The sequence below is a fragment of the Scleropages formosus genome, chromosome 5 (genome assembly GCF_900964775.1).
Source record: "Scleropages formosus chromosome 5, fSclFor1.1, whole genome shotgun sequence".
Classification (NCBI taxonomy): domain Eukaryota; kingdom Metazoa; phylum Chordata; class Actinopteri; order Osteoglossiformes; family Osteoglossidae; genus Scleropages; species Scleropages formosus.
Genome location: NC_041810.1, coordinates 3,316,800 through 3,336,352, shown reverse-complemented (window position 1 = coordinate 3,336,352; position 19,553 = coordinate 3,316,800). Strand labels below are relative to the sequence as shown.

At 46.9% G+C, this 19,553-nt stretch overlaps 1 protein-coding gene across 2 annotated transcripts in view; it reads right to left on the bottom strand.

Moving 5' to 3' along the window:
* Positions 1-847: 847 nt before the first annotated feature.
* LOC108930761 (mastermind-like protein 3) overlaps positions 848-19,553 on the bottom strand; it is a 114,638-nt gene continuing 95,932 nt past the window's right edge. For both annotated transcript variants that reach the window (XM_029252540.1, XM_029252542.1), the window contains 3 exons: positions 5,947-6,201; positions 4,715-4,799; positions 848-2,205 (listed from right to left, as the gene is read on the bottom strand). In XM_029252540.1, the coding sequence (XP_029108373.1) occupies positions 1,223-2,205; positions 4,715-4,799; positions 5,947-6,201 (1,323 nt within the window). In that variant the 3' untranslated portion in view covers positions 848-1,222. The remainder of the gene's footprint in view (positions 2,206-4,714; positions 4,800-5,946; positions 6,202-19,553) is intronic.

Below are 19,553 nucleotides of genomic sequence, written 5' to 3'. Positions count from 1 at the left end.
AATGAGGTGTGGATTTCCCACTGTGCCTGGGTACAGTACTGTGATGGGTGGAGGGACAGCATGGGCAAATAAAAAAAACCATATAAATTATCTAATAGTAGTGTGACATACCAGCTGAAGCTTAAACCCTTCGCTGGATAAAGAGAAAAACTCATACTGTAGTCTTTCACTCCTTTGAGTGTGAAGAATTATTTGAAGGCTCATATTTCAAAGACTTGGTGTTTAAAGATAAATTCTTTAATTCTTTCATGGAAAAAATACTCGTGGCTCATACATTCATTGCCCACTTTCTTGAAGTCCGCTCTTGTGAGATAAAGTGTGGTAATTACCCTCCCCCTAGCTGCCACTTGACCTGTTTGTTTACTTCACTCCAGCCCCTGTGAACTGTGGGTAGCTGCCAGGTCCCTCACAGTCTGAAGAAGAAATGCTGCCACGGCGATGCCGTCCGCCGGTTGCCTAGCGACAGCCCACACCGTCTGCGCTTGCTCCAGTGACACACAAAGAAACGCGATTGTTTTGCTACTGTTTTTCACAGTATGAACTGAAGATGAATGTACAAGAAATGCAAGTCATTTGGGGAATAAATCCTGAATTTGCTCTGGGAAAGCACAAAGGGGGAGAACAATGGTATCCTCCACCTCTCCTTTAACAGATAAGATGGTTCAAATCTGACTGTGGTTACTGAATTTGTTTACAGATACTTTGTTTTGATGGCTTGAATTTAAAGACTTTGAATGTGGCAGATTAAAAAAAAAAAAAAAATACAGTTTATAAAAAATGAGAGCACAGATACAGAACAATCCAAAAAGCCAAATGAAAACACTTCAAGATTTTTTTTGTTTTCCCTTTATCTCAATTTCATTCTTAATTTCACTGTTCTGGAAGTGAGAGATAAAAGTAGTTTCTGTAAAATAAAGAGGGTCTGGAATCCATTTAAGGAAGATACAGGGCTAAGAACTTGAGGGATCAATTTTACTTTTTCCTGTGAAAAAGGGGAAGATTTAATATTTCTAAAAATGGAAATAAAATTTTATGCTCTCTTAGGACTGTTCCAGAACAAGTAGCAGACTGACCCAGTTCACAACGGAGAGGTGCTTTTCCCAATACCGACACAGCACACTCACGTGTTTTTGAGACCACAATGTTTTCAGAACGAAACATCCTGTCTTGTCTTTGTTTCCTTCAGTCACCTACCGTCCTCCCAGAACACTCTGTCCATTTGCTATTGGCTGGGGAAAAATTCATCCATCCAGCCATCTGAGGAGTCCAAGTCTGTGCTGTCCGTCAAATTAAAGGGGGCGGAGCTTGTGGGCTGACTGCCGTAACTATATGACAGGTCCTGACTGGGAGTCCGCTGGTAAGTCTGTTGTTGGCTGCTCTGTACGTATGAGCCACCAGAAGTGCCCATGGGCTGCCCAGCACCTTGGTTAAAAGTAGCCATGCTGGGGACACCCTGGGCCATCCCAGGCATGACCATGGGTCGAGGCTGATTGGTCCTTGGCTGGCCCACCATGTGAGGCATCATCTGCCCACCTATGGCTGGGTTCATAGCCCTGGGGTCCACCATGGGCTGGTTCATCCCTTGAGGAAAGTGCTGCTTGGCCACGCGCGGCTGACCAGGCTGCAAGGCGTATGCCGGGCTGTTGTTGAAGGGCACCATCTCCCCACTAGTCCGACCACTCAAGGCTTGGAGGTTCTGCTGCTGCTGCTGGGGCCAGCCTTGCGCCCCCTGGCCACCTCCTCCCAGCATGCCCTGTAGTCTCTGCACTTGGGCCTTGGCCATAGGCTGGCTGACTGGGGGGCCCTTCATCTGCTGCTGAGACACGGAGGGGTTCATCATCATGCCCTGTCCATATCCGGCCGCCATCGCGACACCCTGCCCTGTAGCGGGCTGCCGGGGAGCCTGCGCTGGGTTATGAGCCATGCCCATACCGCTTTGGTTCGCATGCTGCAACAACTGGTTCATGCCAGGCTTGGGCCCATACATGCCTTGCTGACTGCTGGGCTGGCCGCTGTACGCCATATTCACGTCAGAGGTGGGGGCCACCCCCGGACCTGCCCCCTGCACAGAGCTGGGTATCTGCACGGACCCCATCTGGAGCATGCCTTGACTCTGCTGCTGTTGCTGCTGCTGCTGCTGCAGCAAGCGGACGTTTCGGATGTTCTGTAGCGCCTGACTCCTTGCTGCCATTTCCTGTGGCGTGCCTAAAAAAACACACAAGGCGGGAGAGAGATAAGGCACAGAATACCGTTTAATTTCAAGGGCCTAAACTGGTGACATCTTCGAGAAGCTTTAAGTATTGCAGCAGATAGCATTGCTGTCTCAGAGTCTTTGCATGCTCTCATGGACTTTGAGTGTTCTCCCCATGTTCATGGGGTTTCTTCCCACGGTGGAAGAAGGTATTGATAAACTACTGCCATACTTTCGTGCACCATGAAACCATGCAAGTGGTTCAGAAGCATTTACCTCCATCCTCCTCCTACTTATCACATGCAGACAGCCTTAGAAAACTGTCTTGAACCGCAGCCAAAGTGCACTACCCCAAAAAGGCTCCTCACCCAGTGCTCAGTTAAATGTGGTGAGGGGGTCTGCATGGCTACAGTACAGACCAGCGGGGAGCGACACACAAGAAGCTGATCTAAACCTGGACAGAGGATGAGCTTTGTAATGAATTGGTGCAGCTGCACTGGGAGTGGCTACTAAGACAGAAAGGCTATATTGTCATATATTATTATTTATTCCTTCATCTGATGTTCATCCAGGGCTATGTTAGGCACTTACAGTGTTTTAACCATTTATACAGTGGACAAGTTTTTATTCTATCAATTCAGGGTCAGTACAGGTTGTCCTCAAATTGTGACATAAACATTACAACAACCCAAACTTACGACAGCCATTGCTTTAACCTTACCTGACCTTATTGTATTTTCAATACAACAATGAATCATCTTAGCTCGCTGCACGGCACTTTAAAAAGTTTTTAAACTTTTTGTTTAAGATAGATCTAAGCAAGCAAAAAATTATTCATTCATTATTCATTAATGAATTCTGTACAGTATTAACAAGCGTTTGTTAATAATTACCTGTCTCTAGTTTATAATTACTGTAATGTACTTACATCATTATTATTCCATATTAATCTTATTTTAAACATTAATAATGTGTGAAATTTGTGAAAAATATAACAAAAACCTATGACACAACATAGCATCCATGGATGTTAATTGTTTACACTATATCCCTATGATTGATATAATGCAGGATAGGAAGTTTGCAGCTAATGAGAACAGAGCCCATTCTTAAGTGGGGGACCACCTGTACCTTAATTAAAGCTACTGCATCATGAGTGGGGGACCAATCTGGTTCTCTTGACCGCAAGGTGACCACCTTAATTACTACGGCTTCCACTGGCACCACAGACTGTGCTGCACGCCACGCTTAGTCACAATGCATCTCATCTGGGATCAGCCGGAGCAGCAGAACTCAAAAGCAGAGGAAGGAGGAGGACTGAAGCTTCCGCTGCACACTGGCATGACACCCATCCTGTAATTTATGGGGCAGATATCTGAGCTTATTAGTCTCTTCTGGGGAACAAATCAATGACCCCTGTGAAAAAGTGGCGAGGTCCTCCCCTCCATTAGCCGAGTAAAGCTCAATTTCTCAGCGATTTGAGTTGACTCAACGGAACACTTGAGAGCTGGGGCACGTTGCCATGGCAACAACCGGGGGACAAAAAGTGATAAATTTCAGATGGACACATCAGCTTTTATAAAGGGCGGAGCAATGCTATTGATAGTTTGAAAAATGATCTTATGTAATGCATCAGAGGCGGCATCAATATGATTTAAGTACTGATGGCCACTGATGGCCCAAACAAAAGCAAATCCCCCCGGGATGAGATCTAAATATGGTTTCCATGGAAACCTGACAAGATAATCGATAGCGAGAGGCATATTTTCCCCTCCAGAGGGGCGGAGCAAGAGCTGGCAGGTGCCTCAGATGGACGAGCAATAATTTTAAATGTCACAGACCCTGTGTTTCGCTGGGAGGTAAACGTGGGGGTGTTGCAGGGACCATCCAGGACCTCACAGAGCTAAAATCCCGAGGAAAAACACCAGCCTGTTCTGAGAGTCCAAAACAAACAGTAAAAGTTTACCGCTGTGGTTTTCCTCGACTCAGCCATGGCCCTCGCTTTTAAAAACACTTTCTTAACAGCATATTGTCAAAAATCAGAGTAGTCCTGTGGTGGTGGTGATTTTACAGAATGACAGCTGGTATTGTAACATGCGCACACAGAAATGGCCCCTCCCACCTTCAAACGTCTACGGAATTCGGGTTGAGAAGCTTTCAGAGTGGGAACTACAAGTATTTATATCAACAGTGTGTCAATATCACCCTTTTCTCGCCAATTTTCCAGCATTTGTATTTCAACCTGTAACAGTGATAAGAAAGGTCCTTTACAATCAGTCAGAGAGGGGTTCCAGATAACACATGGTGCTAATTATGGTAATTTGCGACTAAGGTAATTACAGCGATTATGATCCCTCTTCACAGAGCTTCTCACTTAGATTAAAGAGAGGGTGTCTAATTCCTTTTAGTTGTTCTTTGAAAAAAAAGAGGGGGGGTGAAAGGAAGTCCTATGTTTTGCCCCCCACCCACCCAGGGCTCCAACAGAGGGCCAGGTGAGCAGACCCCACCCTGGCTGCTTCTTACCCTGGAACTGCGTGACCTGCTGCACCGGGTACGGGCCCCTCTGCTGTGGAGGCAACTGCCTGGGGAGGTGCTGCTGCTGCTGCATCTGCATAACAGAAACTCGGCGTGTTAAAACATACGACAGCGAACCCTGACACACCACGTGCAGTTAACATGGTGAAGCAAGGCATAAGGCAGCAGGTGGCATACTGGTTAGACCAGCTGCCTTCCACCGAAACGATCCAGCTTTTGAATCCGAGCTCCTGACCAAGGTACTTGCCCGGAATTGATACTGTAAAATCCACCCTGCTGTATAAATTGGGTAAAAATTTTAAGTAGCTTGACATCTGAATAACTTTGCAGAAAAGTGTCAGACATATGAATAAATGCAGATGTACACAGATGTATCGCCTTTGCACAGAGCCACACCTGTGCACTCACATCACCAGTTCATTTTACATTGCCATTTATTCACTTAGCTGACACCTTTGCCCAAGAAAACTTACACTATCAGGTTTGTACATTAAGCTTCTTACCCTGATTTATGCAGGGTCATTTTTACTGTATCGGTTACAGGTAAGTACCTTGACCAAGGATACCACAGCAGGAGCTGGGATTCAAAGGTGGATCCCTTTACTAAAGGCAAGGGCTCTAACCACTGTGCCACCTACTGCCACAGTTTATACCTTACTGGCTTGTTGCGCGCACACACACACACACACACACACACACACACACACGCAAGCTCGCGGAACTGAAAAGAAAGCACTCATATGAAGCCGCAGGCAAGGGTGGCATCTACCAGACTGCCGGCTGAAAAGCATGTGTGGCAGGAGGGATGGGACACAGCTTCTGCTTTCCGTGAGCAGAATAAATTATCACAAGGGGATATTTAAGGAGGATCATGTATGCACTCAGCCGGCATTGACTCAGTATCGACGCGGCAGCGAGAGCTTGTGGCCCGAATGGCCTAATTAACAGCTTACATCACAAGACAAAAGGTCTGATTCATCTCCACGCCGCACGGCAGACAACTTGACAACTGCCGTGTGTCATGCCTGAGGGGAACCCCTAAGTCGCTTTACGCCACGCCACATCCCGTGTGCCACGGCAGCTCCCATTTCCCTCTAAGATCAAACGTGTCGGGAGGACAAGGACAGCAGAGGAACATCAGCTCAGAGTGGGAACAGTGGTGATGCAGCAGGTAGAAGAAAGCTGACAGAGCAGCCAAAAGAGCCCTCCCCCTGCATCACCTGCTCTGCTAGCATCTGGTGCTGCTGCCGCTGCTCCCGCATGATCTGTCGCTTCTGCTGCTCCATCAGGTGCAGCTGGACACGCTTCTCCTGCTCCATCTGTATCTGTTTCATCATGGCCGCCTGCTGGGGGTTGCCCAGGTAACCAGGACCCCCTGCATTTGCACCAGGACCCTGCGTCATGCCTGCTGGACCGGGGAGCGACTGCTGGGTGCTGCCAGGCTGCCGGGGGACCCCCACACCAAGGGTCTGGTCCTGTGAGAGAAGGGAGAGTGCAGTCAGAGAAATAACAGCTGATCGATTACACCGGTGCTCAGGGTGAAACCATCCTTTGAAATTTGCACATTTAGAGACGGCAGCACTGATTGGCTTACAGGCTCACACACACTAACATGGGATGATGCATCAAACACACACACATTCTGGCAGCTATGACTCAAAAGAGCCAAGCCCCCGTACGTTTGGTTTCCTTGCAGTCAAGTTCGCCAGATGGATCAGCCACATGGACAACAGAGACAGCAAAGACAGTGTGGGACAATGACTCGCTCTTAAACATGGGCACCATTCAAGGGAATCTAAAGGGGTTTATTTTAATGTGCCACCGCCATTCTGGAACTTTGCAAACAACAGAGTAGGATCCTGAAAAAGCAGGTAGCACAGTTCTCAGAGCCTTTGCCTTCCACAGTAAGGAGCAGGGTTTGAAACCCATCTTCTGCTACAACACCCTTGATCAAGGTACTTACCCTGAATTGATACAGTAAAAATGACCTAGCTGTACAAATGTGTAAAACACTAAGTTACTCTGGCGAAAAGCATTAGCTAAATTAACAAATTATTATTATTATTATTATTAACAACAACAACAACAATAATAGCAACGTTCAGTAGTATAAAGGATTATGCCAGCAAAGCAATAATCTTAATTTTTAAAAGAAAGTGTTGCTACTGCAAGCCTCAAATGTACAGACAGAAGAAACAGCAAGAAGTGTGTTGGACACCCGAATACAATGAGGACCAGGACAGGTTGTAAATGGTGATTTGCTGCAAAGATCTATGGATCCTCCAGATGAAACTGGCCACAAGAGAATCTGAACCCTTGACGACAGAACACAGCTCATGTCAGCTTCTGCCCAACACTGGACTTGAGAGTAGAAGGTGGATGCTGAGATGAGGATATGCTCCTTGTGGTCAGAGGTCATGGAGCCACACGACTTGCTGACAAACACCCGCTGGACTGCAGAGCTCAGTTTGGTGGTAATCCCATATGGAAAACCAGGTCCGCAATATTATAATTATCAGTAGACCCTTGAAAGGACCAGACACACAGATACTTTACTGGTAAAATATCTTACACAAGCTCATTAAAGGCACATTTAACATTATTTAACAGATGCTTTTCTCCAAACTGACCACCACTGTTAAGCTACTTACAATGGTTTACCCTTTTACACAGTTGGGTCATTTTTACTGGGTAAGTACCTTGATCAAGGGTACGACAAAAGGAGGTGGGATTCGAACCTGGGTGTTGGGAGCGCAAAGTAGCAACTCTAACCACAACACAACCTACTACCCATCTCTAAAACGCAGCGGGAAGCACAAGAACGCCCCCGGTAGATAAATCCCGCTCAGCCGCTATGATGCGCTCTGCAATGACAGCCTCCTCCCAAGGGGTGGCAGTGTTGCTCTGCAAGGCCAGAGCCCAGGACTCTTCATAGGAGACGGCTTAATCATGACCAGCGTGCTATATTTCTCCCTTTTCTTTCTGGGTAATGGGTCCGAGGCTGAGCCTCTGAGGTGAAGAGTGCCGACGTGGGCCAGGTAACCTGGCAACTGCCGGCGTAATGCCGAACAGATGGGCCTCCCAGCACACGCTGGACGCCACGTACACCGTAACCCGGGAAGTGGCTGCGGGAGCAAAATCCTGCCTCAGACATCATCGCTGTCCCTGTTGCTCCAACAGACTGCCCCACCAGTAACGCCGTCACCCCAGTAGTGTTCACCCTCACATACGATTCTGGAACCATCACCTCTTGCGGTGCTTTGGCTTCTTCGGGACATGCCGAATGATGCCAGATGTGCGCAACATCATCTCACAAGCACGAAGCTCACCTTCTGCACGGAATTTACTACATGCAAAGCAGTGTTATGAAACACGCTTCAATGGCAGACATGCCATCATGTGGAAAATGCAGCTGCTCCTTGTGGTTCAAATAAGGTTCTGATCTCTTCTAATCCAACAGAGGTGGCTGGCTGCTGAAGACGTTCGAGGATAACTCTCTCGCCGGACTGATCTCCTGTCACATGTCCCCCCCACATCAGACAACAGGCGCTGCGCTGCTCACTTCTGCTGCTAATTATACCACGAGAAAATATTGATACAGGCAGAATTGTGTGAAGTATAAAGCATCTCCAGCATGTGAGCGAACTGAACGGGGGAGCAGCGCTGAACAATGTGACTGATGAGCACACATTTGTTCGCAGATAATGGTCTTTCTGAGCGCCGCACAAAGACACAATGGAGCGGGAGCGGAGCCATCAGCTCAGTGCTCCGACAGCGCTGGCTCTGACAGAGACGTCGAGTTACATCTTCTCGTCTTCTTTCCATTCAGATGACACCGTTGGTAGAAGGGCTGGGTTGGAGGCCAGGAAGAATGCACTTTGTTCAATTTCCCAGAAAAACTAGGAATCTGTGCAGCTTCCTCCTATCCATAAGCTGTCTGTCCGTTCATGAATCTTTATATCTGTCTGCTTGTCCGTTTGTATATCATTCCATTTATCTATCTGCCCACATACCCATGCATCCATCCATTTATCTCTTTATACAATTATCTTTCTGTCCATCCATCTATATACCATCTATTCATCCCTCTCTTTATCCATCTATACAATTATCTGTATATCTGTCAGTTCATTCTTCCATGGATCCATCTATCCGTGTATGGTACATCAGGACTTAGAGACAGGAGGTAGCTCTTTCTCCTCCTCACATGTAAGTAAATCACCTCCAGACCCCAGGTGTAAAGAGATGCCTTAGCCTTTACCATGGCAGAATGAACTGGGTATAAGTAATGAGCTTTATACTAAGACTTGTGTCAGTCTGAGGCCCTCGAAAATGTTGAGGAGAGACGCAGCACTTTCCATGTGCTTCCCGACTAACCACATTCCCAGCAGTATCCGAGAAGGAAGATATCCATGCTACAAGCCAGCACAACTGTGCCGGTCAATGAATGCTCGTGGAGGGCTATATTTGGTTTTAGAGTCCAATTGTGTAGAGTGTCAGCACTTATGTTCACACACTATATTGGGGGGTGCGTGCAGATTTACAATGGGAGATATGAGGGACTTTATTAGTGAGACCGTGTTCCGGACAGGGAGTGCTATGTAACCACCTAATTAGATTAAAGGCCTGTGGCCTGAGGCCTCGTCTCCAGCTTCACAACCGGCCATAAAACTACATACTTCAGACCGTGTTTGCGTCGCACGTCTGTAAACAGAAGGCACAACATAGTCTCACTGGACAAAGATGGGGTGGGTGTGTGTGTACGTGTGTGGGAGGGACTCTCACTGAGATGGAGAAACAATGGGTAAGAAACAGGCATGCGGACATGCGAGGGCAGATCAGGGACAGTGAGTGCGAGAGCAACAGCGGCATGCGCAATAACTAAACTCACCCCCGCCCCCCGTAACATAAATGGATCGGATCAGCTTATCAGTTTAATTGATTAACAATACCCTGATTCTTGGTGCAAAGTGCTAATCCAGGTGCTGTGCTCGTTGCGTGCCTCCGAGTGCTGCCACGCGTCCTGATGCCTGGGGCAGAGTCCTGATTCATTAAGTTTTGTGTTACAGAAATCAGAAATTTTCTTTATAATTAACGACAAAGAAAGACGAAAGGCAAAAATAAATGTAAAAAAAAATGTTTCAGTGCTGCTTTGTAGTGTAATCTTTGAAGACATTTTAAACAGCACGAAGGGGTCTAAATTTTCATTAAATTCAACACATGTGGTACTAGCAACGGACGTAAGTGCAGCGATAAATGGAGCAATACTCAGGCACTTATGCCAGCGTTACTAAAACTCATCGCGATTTTCAGCAGCTAAAATCTGAAAAAGCCTGCACCTTACAATCAAGGAAATGTGGTACTCTGATTATTTTACAATAATGTGGTAACACACTGGTGATACAAGCGGTTTAGCGCAAAAGGAGAACATTTTTTTTTTTAGTGTCTGATATCCGTAGCTGCTGCAAAGCTTGTCGAACTGACTTTGCTGGTGACTGAGTGAAAGCAGTCTGAGTGTTTACAACCGTCTCCTTGGAAACCAATGGTCCGCCACTGCTCTTTCCCTGTTCCACTGATCCTGTTTCCACGAATTTACTCATCCACAGCTTAATCGTCTTCAAACCAGACAGATTCTTTCCATACTTAGTTCTGTAGAATTGTTGAACGCTTACAGGAACTTTTGTTTCCCCGTGGTGCTTTTCTCCCTGATGGTCGCCATCATTAATCAACTGCAGGGTTACCATGGATGTTAGGCTGCATGAATCAAATGTACATGCACAAAAACTGCTCAACTGTAAGTACAATATAAAAAAGAAATATGTAAGATTCTTAACAAAAAATTTATGGCACATTTTAATCTGGAAGTCATTTATGGAGACCTTGTGTGACATATATGATAAAACAACACCCCGAGGATTGAAGAAACTGAAATCTGACAGGTGCAGCTAAGGGTTTGCTGTATTAGAAAAGAAAAGGGAAACACCAATGGTATGAACCCTCGCAGAGGTGCTTCACAACCCCCTGGGAACCATGGAGGCACTCCAACCGCAGGAGCTCTTAAAGCACTCGGTGAGAAACTATCCGTAAGAAATGCCAGAGCCCCGTGTTTAAACCAAGGATAAACACTGACGACTGTCGGACTCTCTGGGACAGGTAATTAGTTTAAGTTTTCAGTCAGACAGATGGAAAATGCAAAGAAATCTGACACAAACCGACCACTGTGGTCATAATAAAGAAGCCGTGTAATTGCATCATCTGCATTTTTGCTTTGAAATTCTCACTCAATCACTCACTAGAAAGGGTCCAAATTTTGTTCGAGCTATTTTGTATGTATGTTTCCTTTTACATGACACCCTGATTGTCTTGCTTTGATAACTAACAAAGATACTGTAAACCTCGATATTTCCACATTTTTGACTTTCTGACAGGTGCAGTGGGTTTGGCCAGGTCCTGCTCTCTGGTGGGTCTGGGGTTCGAGTTCCGCTTGGGGTGCCTTGCAACGCACTGGCGTCCCGTCCTGGGTGTGTCCCCTCCCCCTCCAGCCTTGTACCCTGTGTTGTCGGGTTAGGCTCTGGTTTTCCACGACCCCGCTTAGGATAAGTGATTTCAGACAGTGTGTGTGTGTGTGTGTGTGTGTGTGAGAGAGTCTTTCTGACATATCTCAAAATTGGAGAGGTGCAAAATTTTATGAGACAGGTAAAATGTGCCCACCCTGTGGACAATAAACACAAAAATAAATTCTGAGCCCAAAGAACTCAAGTTACAAAGTACACAAAGGGCTTCGGCATCAGAAACCCAAAGCAGGAACGGGGCGAGAAACAGCACCGCCTGTACCACAGTAGACGGCTCCAAAATGAAGCCGCAAACCAGCGATTTTCCCCTCTCCCTGGAGGAAGCATACCCACCGATCTCTGCGCTGCCCATCATCCCAGCACCCCCCTCCTCGCCTCCGCTGTCCCTCCATCTCCCCTCATCAGATTACACTGCAGGCCATCCATCAGGGACCCTGCTTGTACGCGAGCCACACATTAGCCTGCTCTCTCTACCTCACTCACACACACACACACACACACACACACACACACACACACTCTCTCCTGCCTACACTCGGGGGGGGCTGGGGTTCATATACTCCGCCATGTGCCGTGTGGGTAAACATGACCGTATCACCGTGAGGGTGCCTGAACGCACACAGCTGATACGGTGAGATAAAAACAGCCATTGCGTGTCTCACATTTCACGGCTGTGGCCGTCCGGCACAGTGCGGATGCCTGCAAAAGAAAAGGAAACACAGCTGTTTGGGATAATAATGTTGAGCTTTCTGCCCCCCAAACAGCCCGAGTACTATAGACAGGACAGCTCCTCCTGTTAGTACTGGATTAGTTTGGTTGATTACGCCGTGCCGGTGATTATTTGCGGTCATGGCCCGTGCCAGCCCTCCACAGCCGGGAGGAGATCATTTCTATTACATGGCTGTTAGACAGGAGACACAGCTTATACCTCCTTCCCCCATGCCTCCCTCAGTCCAGCATGGAGAGGCATCGCTGTGTGTATGTTGCTAACACCACACTAGCAGGAGAGATCCCACCCCGCATGACACACAAAGCACACAAAGGGCTTTGGCATCAGAGCAACGGGAAAGGGCCAGGTACAAAAAGAGCCGTAGACTTTCCTCTAACATCACAAGTGTTATAATCCCAATGATTCAGCAGGTAGTGCAGTGGTTGAAACCCCAGTCTTGCTGTAGTGCCCTTGATCAAGGTACTTACCTCAAATTGCTGCAGTAAGAACTGCCCAGATATACAAATGGGTAAATCACTGTGAGTAGCTAACATAATATTGTGAGCTGCTTTGGAACAAAGTGTCCGGTAAATGAAAATTTCATAATACCCCTGCGCTGCAGCAAGTTTCACATCCAAAAGGTCCAAAATCTAAAGTTTTTAGGTTCTTCATTTTGGTTCCTGACTGCTACACACATTTGCATCACACCATGTGTCACGATCACCTTTGTATTTCATATCAATTCCATATGCAGTTACTATATGTCGTGCAAACTGACGACTGTGATCATCTGATGTTCACATTTCTGTATCTGAAGCACTTGCCTGATGTTGAAACTCACTGTATGTCGCTTTGGAGGAAAGAGCTAAATGAATGAATGTAAATGTATTTTAAACATAAAAATAATCCACAATTTCCCTAGTTTACCTCCCTCCCTCAGCTAAATCAGCTGCATGTTATGATGAGGAAAAAAGGACAACTAATTGAAGGGCAGGACAGCGGTACAGCTGGTTCAGCTGTTCAGGTGTGGGTTCAAATACAGCACAGTCTCTGTGGAGTTTACATGTTCCCCTCATGTCTGTGTGGGTTTCTTAAAGGACAATGGCATCCCCTCCAGGGTATACCCCTCCTAACCTAGAAGCCAGTGAATCTGGGATAGACTCCGGACCACCACGGCCCTGATCGGGACAAGTGGTTAATGAAAGTGAGTGAGTAACTGAAGCTATTTGATGTCACTGGGGGAAAAAAAATAGGCAGGAAAAATGTGATTCAAGGAAAAATAAGCTGAACAAAACCTCAAGGAAACTCAGCTGCTCACCTGCCGCAAGGGCGCGACCAGAGTGCTTGGTATCTCCACATTCAGAACAGCGATGAAAAAGCAGAAGCTGGAGATAAATGGAGCTTCAGCAACAGCTTTGTGGGAGAGAAAAGAGCAGCTGCAATTGTGGAAACTACAGCATTTGCCAGTCCTCACTGCAGCTGTGAGACAGCATTACAACGGACTTAAAGAATAAAGAAGGTGTTTCCCAGCTACACGACATTTCTTCATGATGAAACTCATTGAGGAAAAGGCCTTTGAGGAGCTCAGTGTAAAGCCATGATATCTGCACTGGTTAAATGCTTTCACAGTCTCAAGCTGCTGTTCATCCATAACTAAAGGTTGGTTTATCCATAACTGACAGACATGTGAGGTGCTGTTTTGAAGACACGAACCGTTTGTACAGTTTTATTTCCCGTTGTACCAATACTCATGGACCTTACATTCCACTACAGAATGTCACTGCATCTATTTGGCCTTAAAGCACAGAAGTTAGAATCGCTGACGTAGTTTGATGGCTTGACGACACTCTCAAGGAAAGCTGACGCCTTCTCTGACAACAGAGTCCTTGTTTCCTCCAGCCGCCTCTCCGAAAAGTCCTGCTTTCAACCCACAGGGTCCGAGCGCAGTCACGGAACCGGTGTGCCTCCACTGTAGAAAACAGCTGCTGTTGTATGAAGAGAGTGTCACGAGCAAGCTCACTGGTAGGAAAGTGCAACACACTGCAGACTGGAGACAGATTGACCTTGCAAGCCTCGTCATCCCACTACAGATAACTGGATGGATAGATGGATTTAGACAAACAGACTTATATAATAAAATATTAGAAATGTTATAATTATGAGATATTAGTTCTTTACTGAGTATATACTGAGTAATTTTTCATTAAAATATTGTTCATAAAAATGTTCAATCTTTGCTTTGGCAATGCTGTGTATAAAATTTGTCATGCCAGCAAAGCACATCAATATGAAATGCATAGGTCGGTATATAGGTAGATAGACCAGCAACTAGTGAGCAAAACATAGACATAATGACAGAAGGAGCACTGGTAAAACACAATCAATCAATCAATAAAGCAGACAGGGACTGACAAAAGCATGCAGTAGTGTAAAGAGTAAAGAAGTAATAGTAGCACCGGCACAATAGGAGGTCAGTGCCACCCTGGCAATGAGGACTCATTACAGAGCCTGATGACCATTGGCAGGAATGACCACAGGTGGCAATCTCTAGAACAGCGCTCATTCACCAGTCTGTTGCTCAAGGTGTTCAGCCGCAGTGGCATGCTGTCCTGTAAACTGCCCTTCTCTCCTCACCATCTAGCCCAGCGGAGCTTATCCTGGGTGGTTCCTGCCTGCTCTGCTGAGATCTCGCAAGCCCAGATTCCCCACCCTCTCCGAGTCGCCACTACAACGGCACATTTGCAGCTTGATTTAGGCTATGAACATCCTGATTTGGTGCATTAGAGCTGGGGCGTCCCCTGGGAGCTGGGGGAAGTGATCTGTGGAGCTTCCCCATCTCTCGACTATGCGGAACAGATGGCAAACCGTGGCCTGCATCGCTGGGGTCCGACTCCACAGCTCGCTAGGAGAACCGAACGATGCCCGGTCACATCAGTCACTACAAAGGAACATTCCTTAAATCACGTCACAATCCCTTCTGTATCATCTTAAGTGGCATTTAATCATTAGTCAGAAAGAAACAGACACAACATGAATAAAAAGAGAAAGGATCCACTGATTTCACCTACACTCTGCTCTTGTTTCATGCCATTATTTTCGTTCCGTGACCTAGGGCAGAGCCGTGTCAGTGGGCTTTGCGTGTGCATGGCAACTGTACCGTTGTCATAACGCCAGGGATGGGGCGCTAGGCTTTCTTCTCCTCCCTTCCGGCTGACTTGAAGTCACCGACATTGCAAATGTCAGGATTCAGGTCACTACCACAGTCTCTCAGCAAATATGGTTCTGAGTGCTGCCTGGTGCTTCTCACAAGAGGACAGGAACTCTGATTTTCATCAAGCTTTGCACCAGGACTCTTTAAGCAGGGTGAGGGTGTCTGGAAGAACAGCCAGTAGAGACTGAAAGCCCTGAACTCTGGTCTCTCTCCAAGAAAACTCTTCTCGCTATTGAGAAGGAGAGGGGAGTCACAGCAACTAGGTGTTTGTGCACTGCAAATGGGTGCAAAGGAGGCAGCCGGTAGCATAGTGGCTAGAGCTGGTGCCTCAGGATCCAAAGGTGGTTGTTTCTAGTCCCTCGTATTGCTATAGTTCCCTTGAGCAAGATACTTTACCCTAAATTTGTCCAGTAAAAATTACACATGTATAAGCGGGTAAAGCGTTAAAAGTAGGCTAAGTCACTACATAAATGTATATGTTGGTGAGCAGGTGCAGGTGTTGGCATGTATATGAATGTAAGGGTGTGTGTGTGTATTCTGTGCACATTCTATTGCCCCATGTGACAAAGGACTCCAGCCAGATGAGTAACAAAGAGGTATCCTACATTACAGGCGTGAAGGATACGCTTTGACACATCTGGACAACCTCGAAAGCAACCATGACCGCACCAACAGGGTCCCACAAGTGCGAGTGGAAGCCTTCGATGTCCCTGGACTCCCTGCACAATAACTGTGGGGGAGGGCGTAGGTCAGCACCCGCCATTCACGAAGTTGGCTGATCCCTGTGCAAAGCACAGCCCTCCCGCCCTTACCCATCCCCCATTTTCCCCTGCTTCTCATTAGTCCTCATCATCCTTCCAGTGAACGGACGGCCATTAGAGCAAACACCAAGAGGCAGACAGAAGCCCCGGTAAGTGATTATCTCCATTTGCGACACGCCCATCTCCACACACACGCCACAAACTGCCGCCCAGCAGGGGTACCACCTGAAAGCGAGGGAGGAGCAGTCGATGCGGGTCGGTGCGATGCCGCTAACCGTGCAACGGAGTGCTGTCCAGCCAGGCCCTCTTCTGGGGAGCAATTACTGGCTGTGATTTATGTGTCCAGTCACCGGCTCCTTTTTGGGTCCTCTGTGGAGGAGCAGTGTTATCAGCCAGCTTTGCTGAGGCGGTCAGTCCCCCCACGCCCCACCAGCCACCCCCTCAAGAGATTCCCCAACAGATAGCAAAAGCCCCCTTGGTTGCAACGTGCGGATGTTTAACATTTTAAATGCTCTCTGGGTGCCTCGTCAGGGTGGGGGTGGATGCAGATGAGGTCCCATCCCCTGAAGGACTGCTGGTTTGGGGCATTACATTCCTCTCACTAAGTCACAATTCCCACATGAGGATCTCATTGTTTGTGGCAGGAGACTCCATTGTTCCCATAATGCCCTGTGCCGGGTGCATGCTCCCCATGCACATTTCACCATGATTTTAGCCATTATTACAGTTCCCAAGGGGTTGGGGGGGTCTTGCTCTGCCACTCCTCCCAAGTTATGGTAATCTTTTAGCTCCGCCCTCCACACATGGGACAACCAGGGAGGGGTAGGGCATGTATGTAAAGAAGCCTGAAGTGCTTGTGTGCAGGAGGGAGAGGGGTGGTGGCGGTGGGGGGGTGGGGGGCTGCTCCTGCGAGTTGACAGCGTGGATTGTTGACGGCTCTTAGCGCTGCTGTTGCTACAGGGAATTACGAGATGAGGAGGAAACTAATTATATCGCGGTTTTCTAATTACCTAAGTCTTTTTGACGGAGAGCACACAAATGAGCAATTTATAATGTGCAATAGACTGCACAGCTACAGAGCGGCCTGTAAACAAGGAGGGGCTCCGGGGAAGCAGCTCAGCTCAAAGCAGCTTTGTGGAAGGCAAGAAACACAAGCTCCAGACTAAGACGCAGCAATATACTTCCTGTGCATGTTCTTTTACTTACCGCTCTCTAATTTTCATATTTATTCCCACGAATGTATATCTATTTCACCCGTAAATGAATTTGAGGGGGTGTTCTCGATGATACTGATGCTGTGTCACGATTACTGTGTCAAGTCATGGTAAGCACCTTGATCAAGGGTACTACAGCAGGAGGTGGGATTCAAACCTTTTCCTTTCAATTCCACAGGCAGCAGCACTAACTACTATGCCACCTGCTGCCTCGGAGTTAAATGACAGATGAAATACGAACACAAAGCCACGGCTTTGACCACTGCTACACAGAGAAGGGATGGGGTGAATGTCCTGTGGGCTTCCAAACAACCGCCCACACATCCGCGCCCACACACCACCTGATTAAACTAATTAGTTACCTCTCATGGTGCAAGAGGGCAGCTAATTAGTTAAACACATAGGGTGTGTACAGGTGTCCCCAATGACGGCAGAGGGAAAGGGAGCGCGTGTGGCGGACATATGTTACCTTGTTCACGTTTTCTTTCTTGTGTCACGTCCTAAGATCACAAAACAGCTGCTGCAGCAAACTCGCGGTGACATGACAACAAAAGGAACAAACATGACACAGCATCTACCATTTTTACACGTGACACGCACCAGGAAATGTGCAAGCTAAATGGAAGTGGTCGGAGAACTGGCCTTGCATGCGATTTCTCCCTCCACTTGTCATGGTGAGCGCTGCTTTTGATGTTTCGGGACCATGATTAATTACCTGGGCAAAACAAAGCGCTCTGCGCTCAGAAAGACTTACCTTTCTGTAGCACTTTGCCACACCCCAAGGCAGATTTTTCTTTTCACAAACCGAAAACACATGGACGTGATATTCATTTTCACAAGAGCCAACAGTGCAACAACAACAATCCTCACGTCCAAAGTGCTACATTGATCCGTGATGAGAAATTCTTCTTTGCACTATTAAAATAAAATGTACCGTGTCCTCAAGCGATTTGCAGGCAGCGGGTGGCGTGGAGTTTAGAACTGCTGCCCTCCTCTCAAAAGATCTGGGTTTGAATGCTACCCTCCTGCTGTAGCACCCTTGATCAAGGTACTTGCACTGAAGTGAGACAGTAAAAATCACCGTGCTGTATAATGGATAAATCAGAGTAAACACCACAGATATCACTATAAGTTGCTTTGGAGAGAAGTGTGAGAAAAATTAATAAATGTAAATTATTTCAATGCTACATAAAAACAACACATTGTGACTGATGTCTTTTTGATCATTTTAAATTACATTATTGTATTCCATTGTTTAGCAGCTGCTTAACCCCTTCTCTGTGCATGGAATGGCTACAGGTTATGATGCAATATGAATATGTAACGGAAATTTGCCTGTGTACCGTGAGGCTGCTTGATGATCAGGACTGAGGGATGCAGGAGGGGATACAGGAGGCACCAGCTGGCTGCTCAAGCCCAGGGCACAGTGTTAGCGTGAGGTACCCTTCTCCCTGCCAAGCACCAAATCAGAGGTAGCCATAGAAACCGGTAGCCCTAGAAACGGCTGATGGACATCGTTTTCAGAGGTTGCATGCGCAACAGAAGTTCCCACAAAAAGTTTCATCACGCACCTAGTATAAGACATGGTTTCATGGAGTACATATAATTATTTCCAATAAACTCCTTATAGTAAAAATACAAGGACCTGCAGGTCGTGTGGTGGTTAGCTGCCACATTCCATCCAGAAGGACCCAGGTTTGAATCCCACCTCTTGCTCCCCTGATCATGGTACTTACCCTGAACTGACCCAGTAAGAATGCCCCATCTGTATTAATGGGTAAATCGGTAGATTTAGCTGGAGACTGTTTGTCACTTTAGGGAAAAATACCAGCGAAATAAAAGTAAAATGTAATGTAAAAGTACTCGGAACAACAGACAGGAAATCTTAGCTGTTGTCTAGGTGCAGTTGTACAACCGTTAAAACTGTATAAGCGATAAAGTCACATAAACTCTTAATTCGTGACTCAATCTAAAACACAAAAAAACCTACACATTGCTGTTCCATTAGTTACGGATGTGTCCGTGTTCCGCCAAACAGAGAACCCGTTCATCTCAAAGGGTACGGACAGGCATTTCTTACATATTCCTGTTGTATAATCACAGCACTTGTTCGGAAATCAGAAAATCCCGCAGTGCCCCGGTGGCTGCAATGCATGCTGGGAACATTCTGGACTGTGACACATTCAAGCACTCCAACTGTTCAGGGTTTGGATTCCCAGGTGTGTCTGAACACGACCAAAGCTATTTTTGCCTCATTAGGAAAAAAAGAAAAGTCTTGAAAAAAATCCAAACGGAAATAAGGATCTATATTTAGTTTGATGCGACATTCCAGGAGCTGAGAGCAGCTTCCTGCCGGCTCC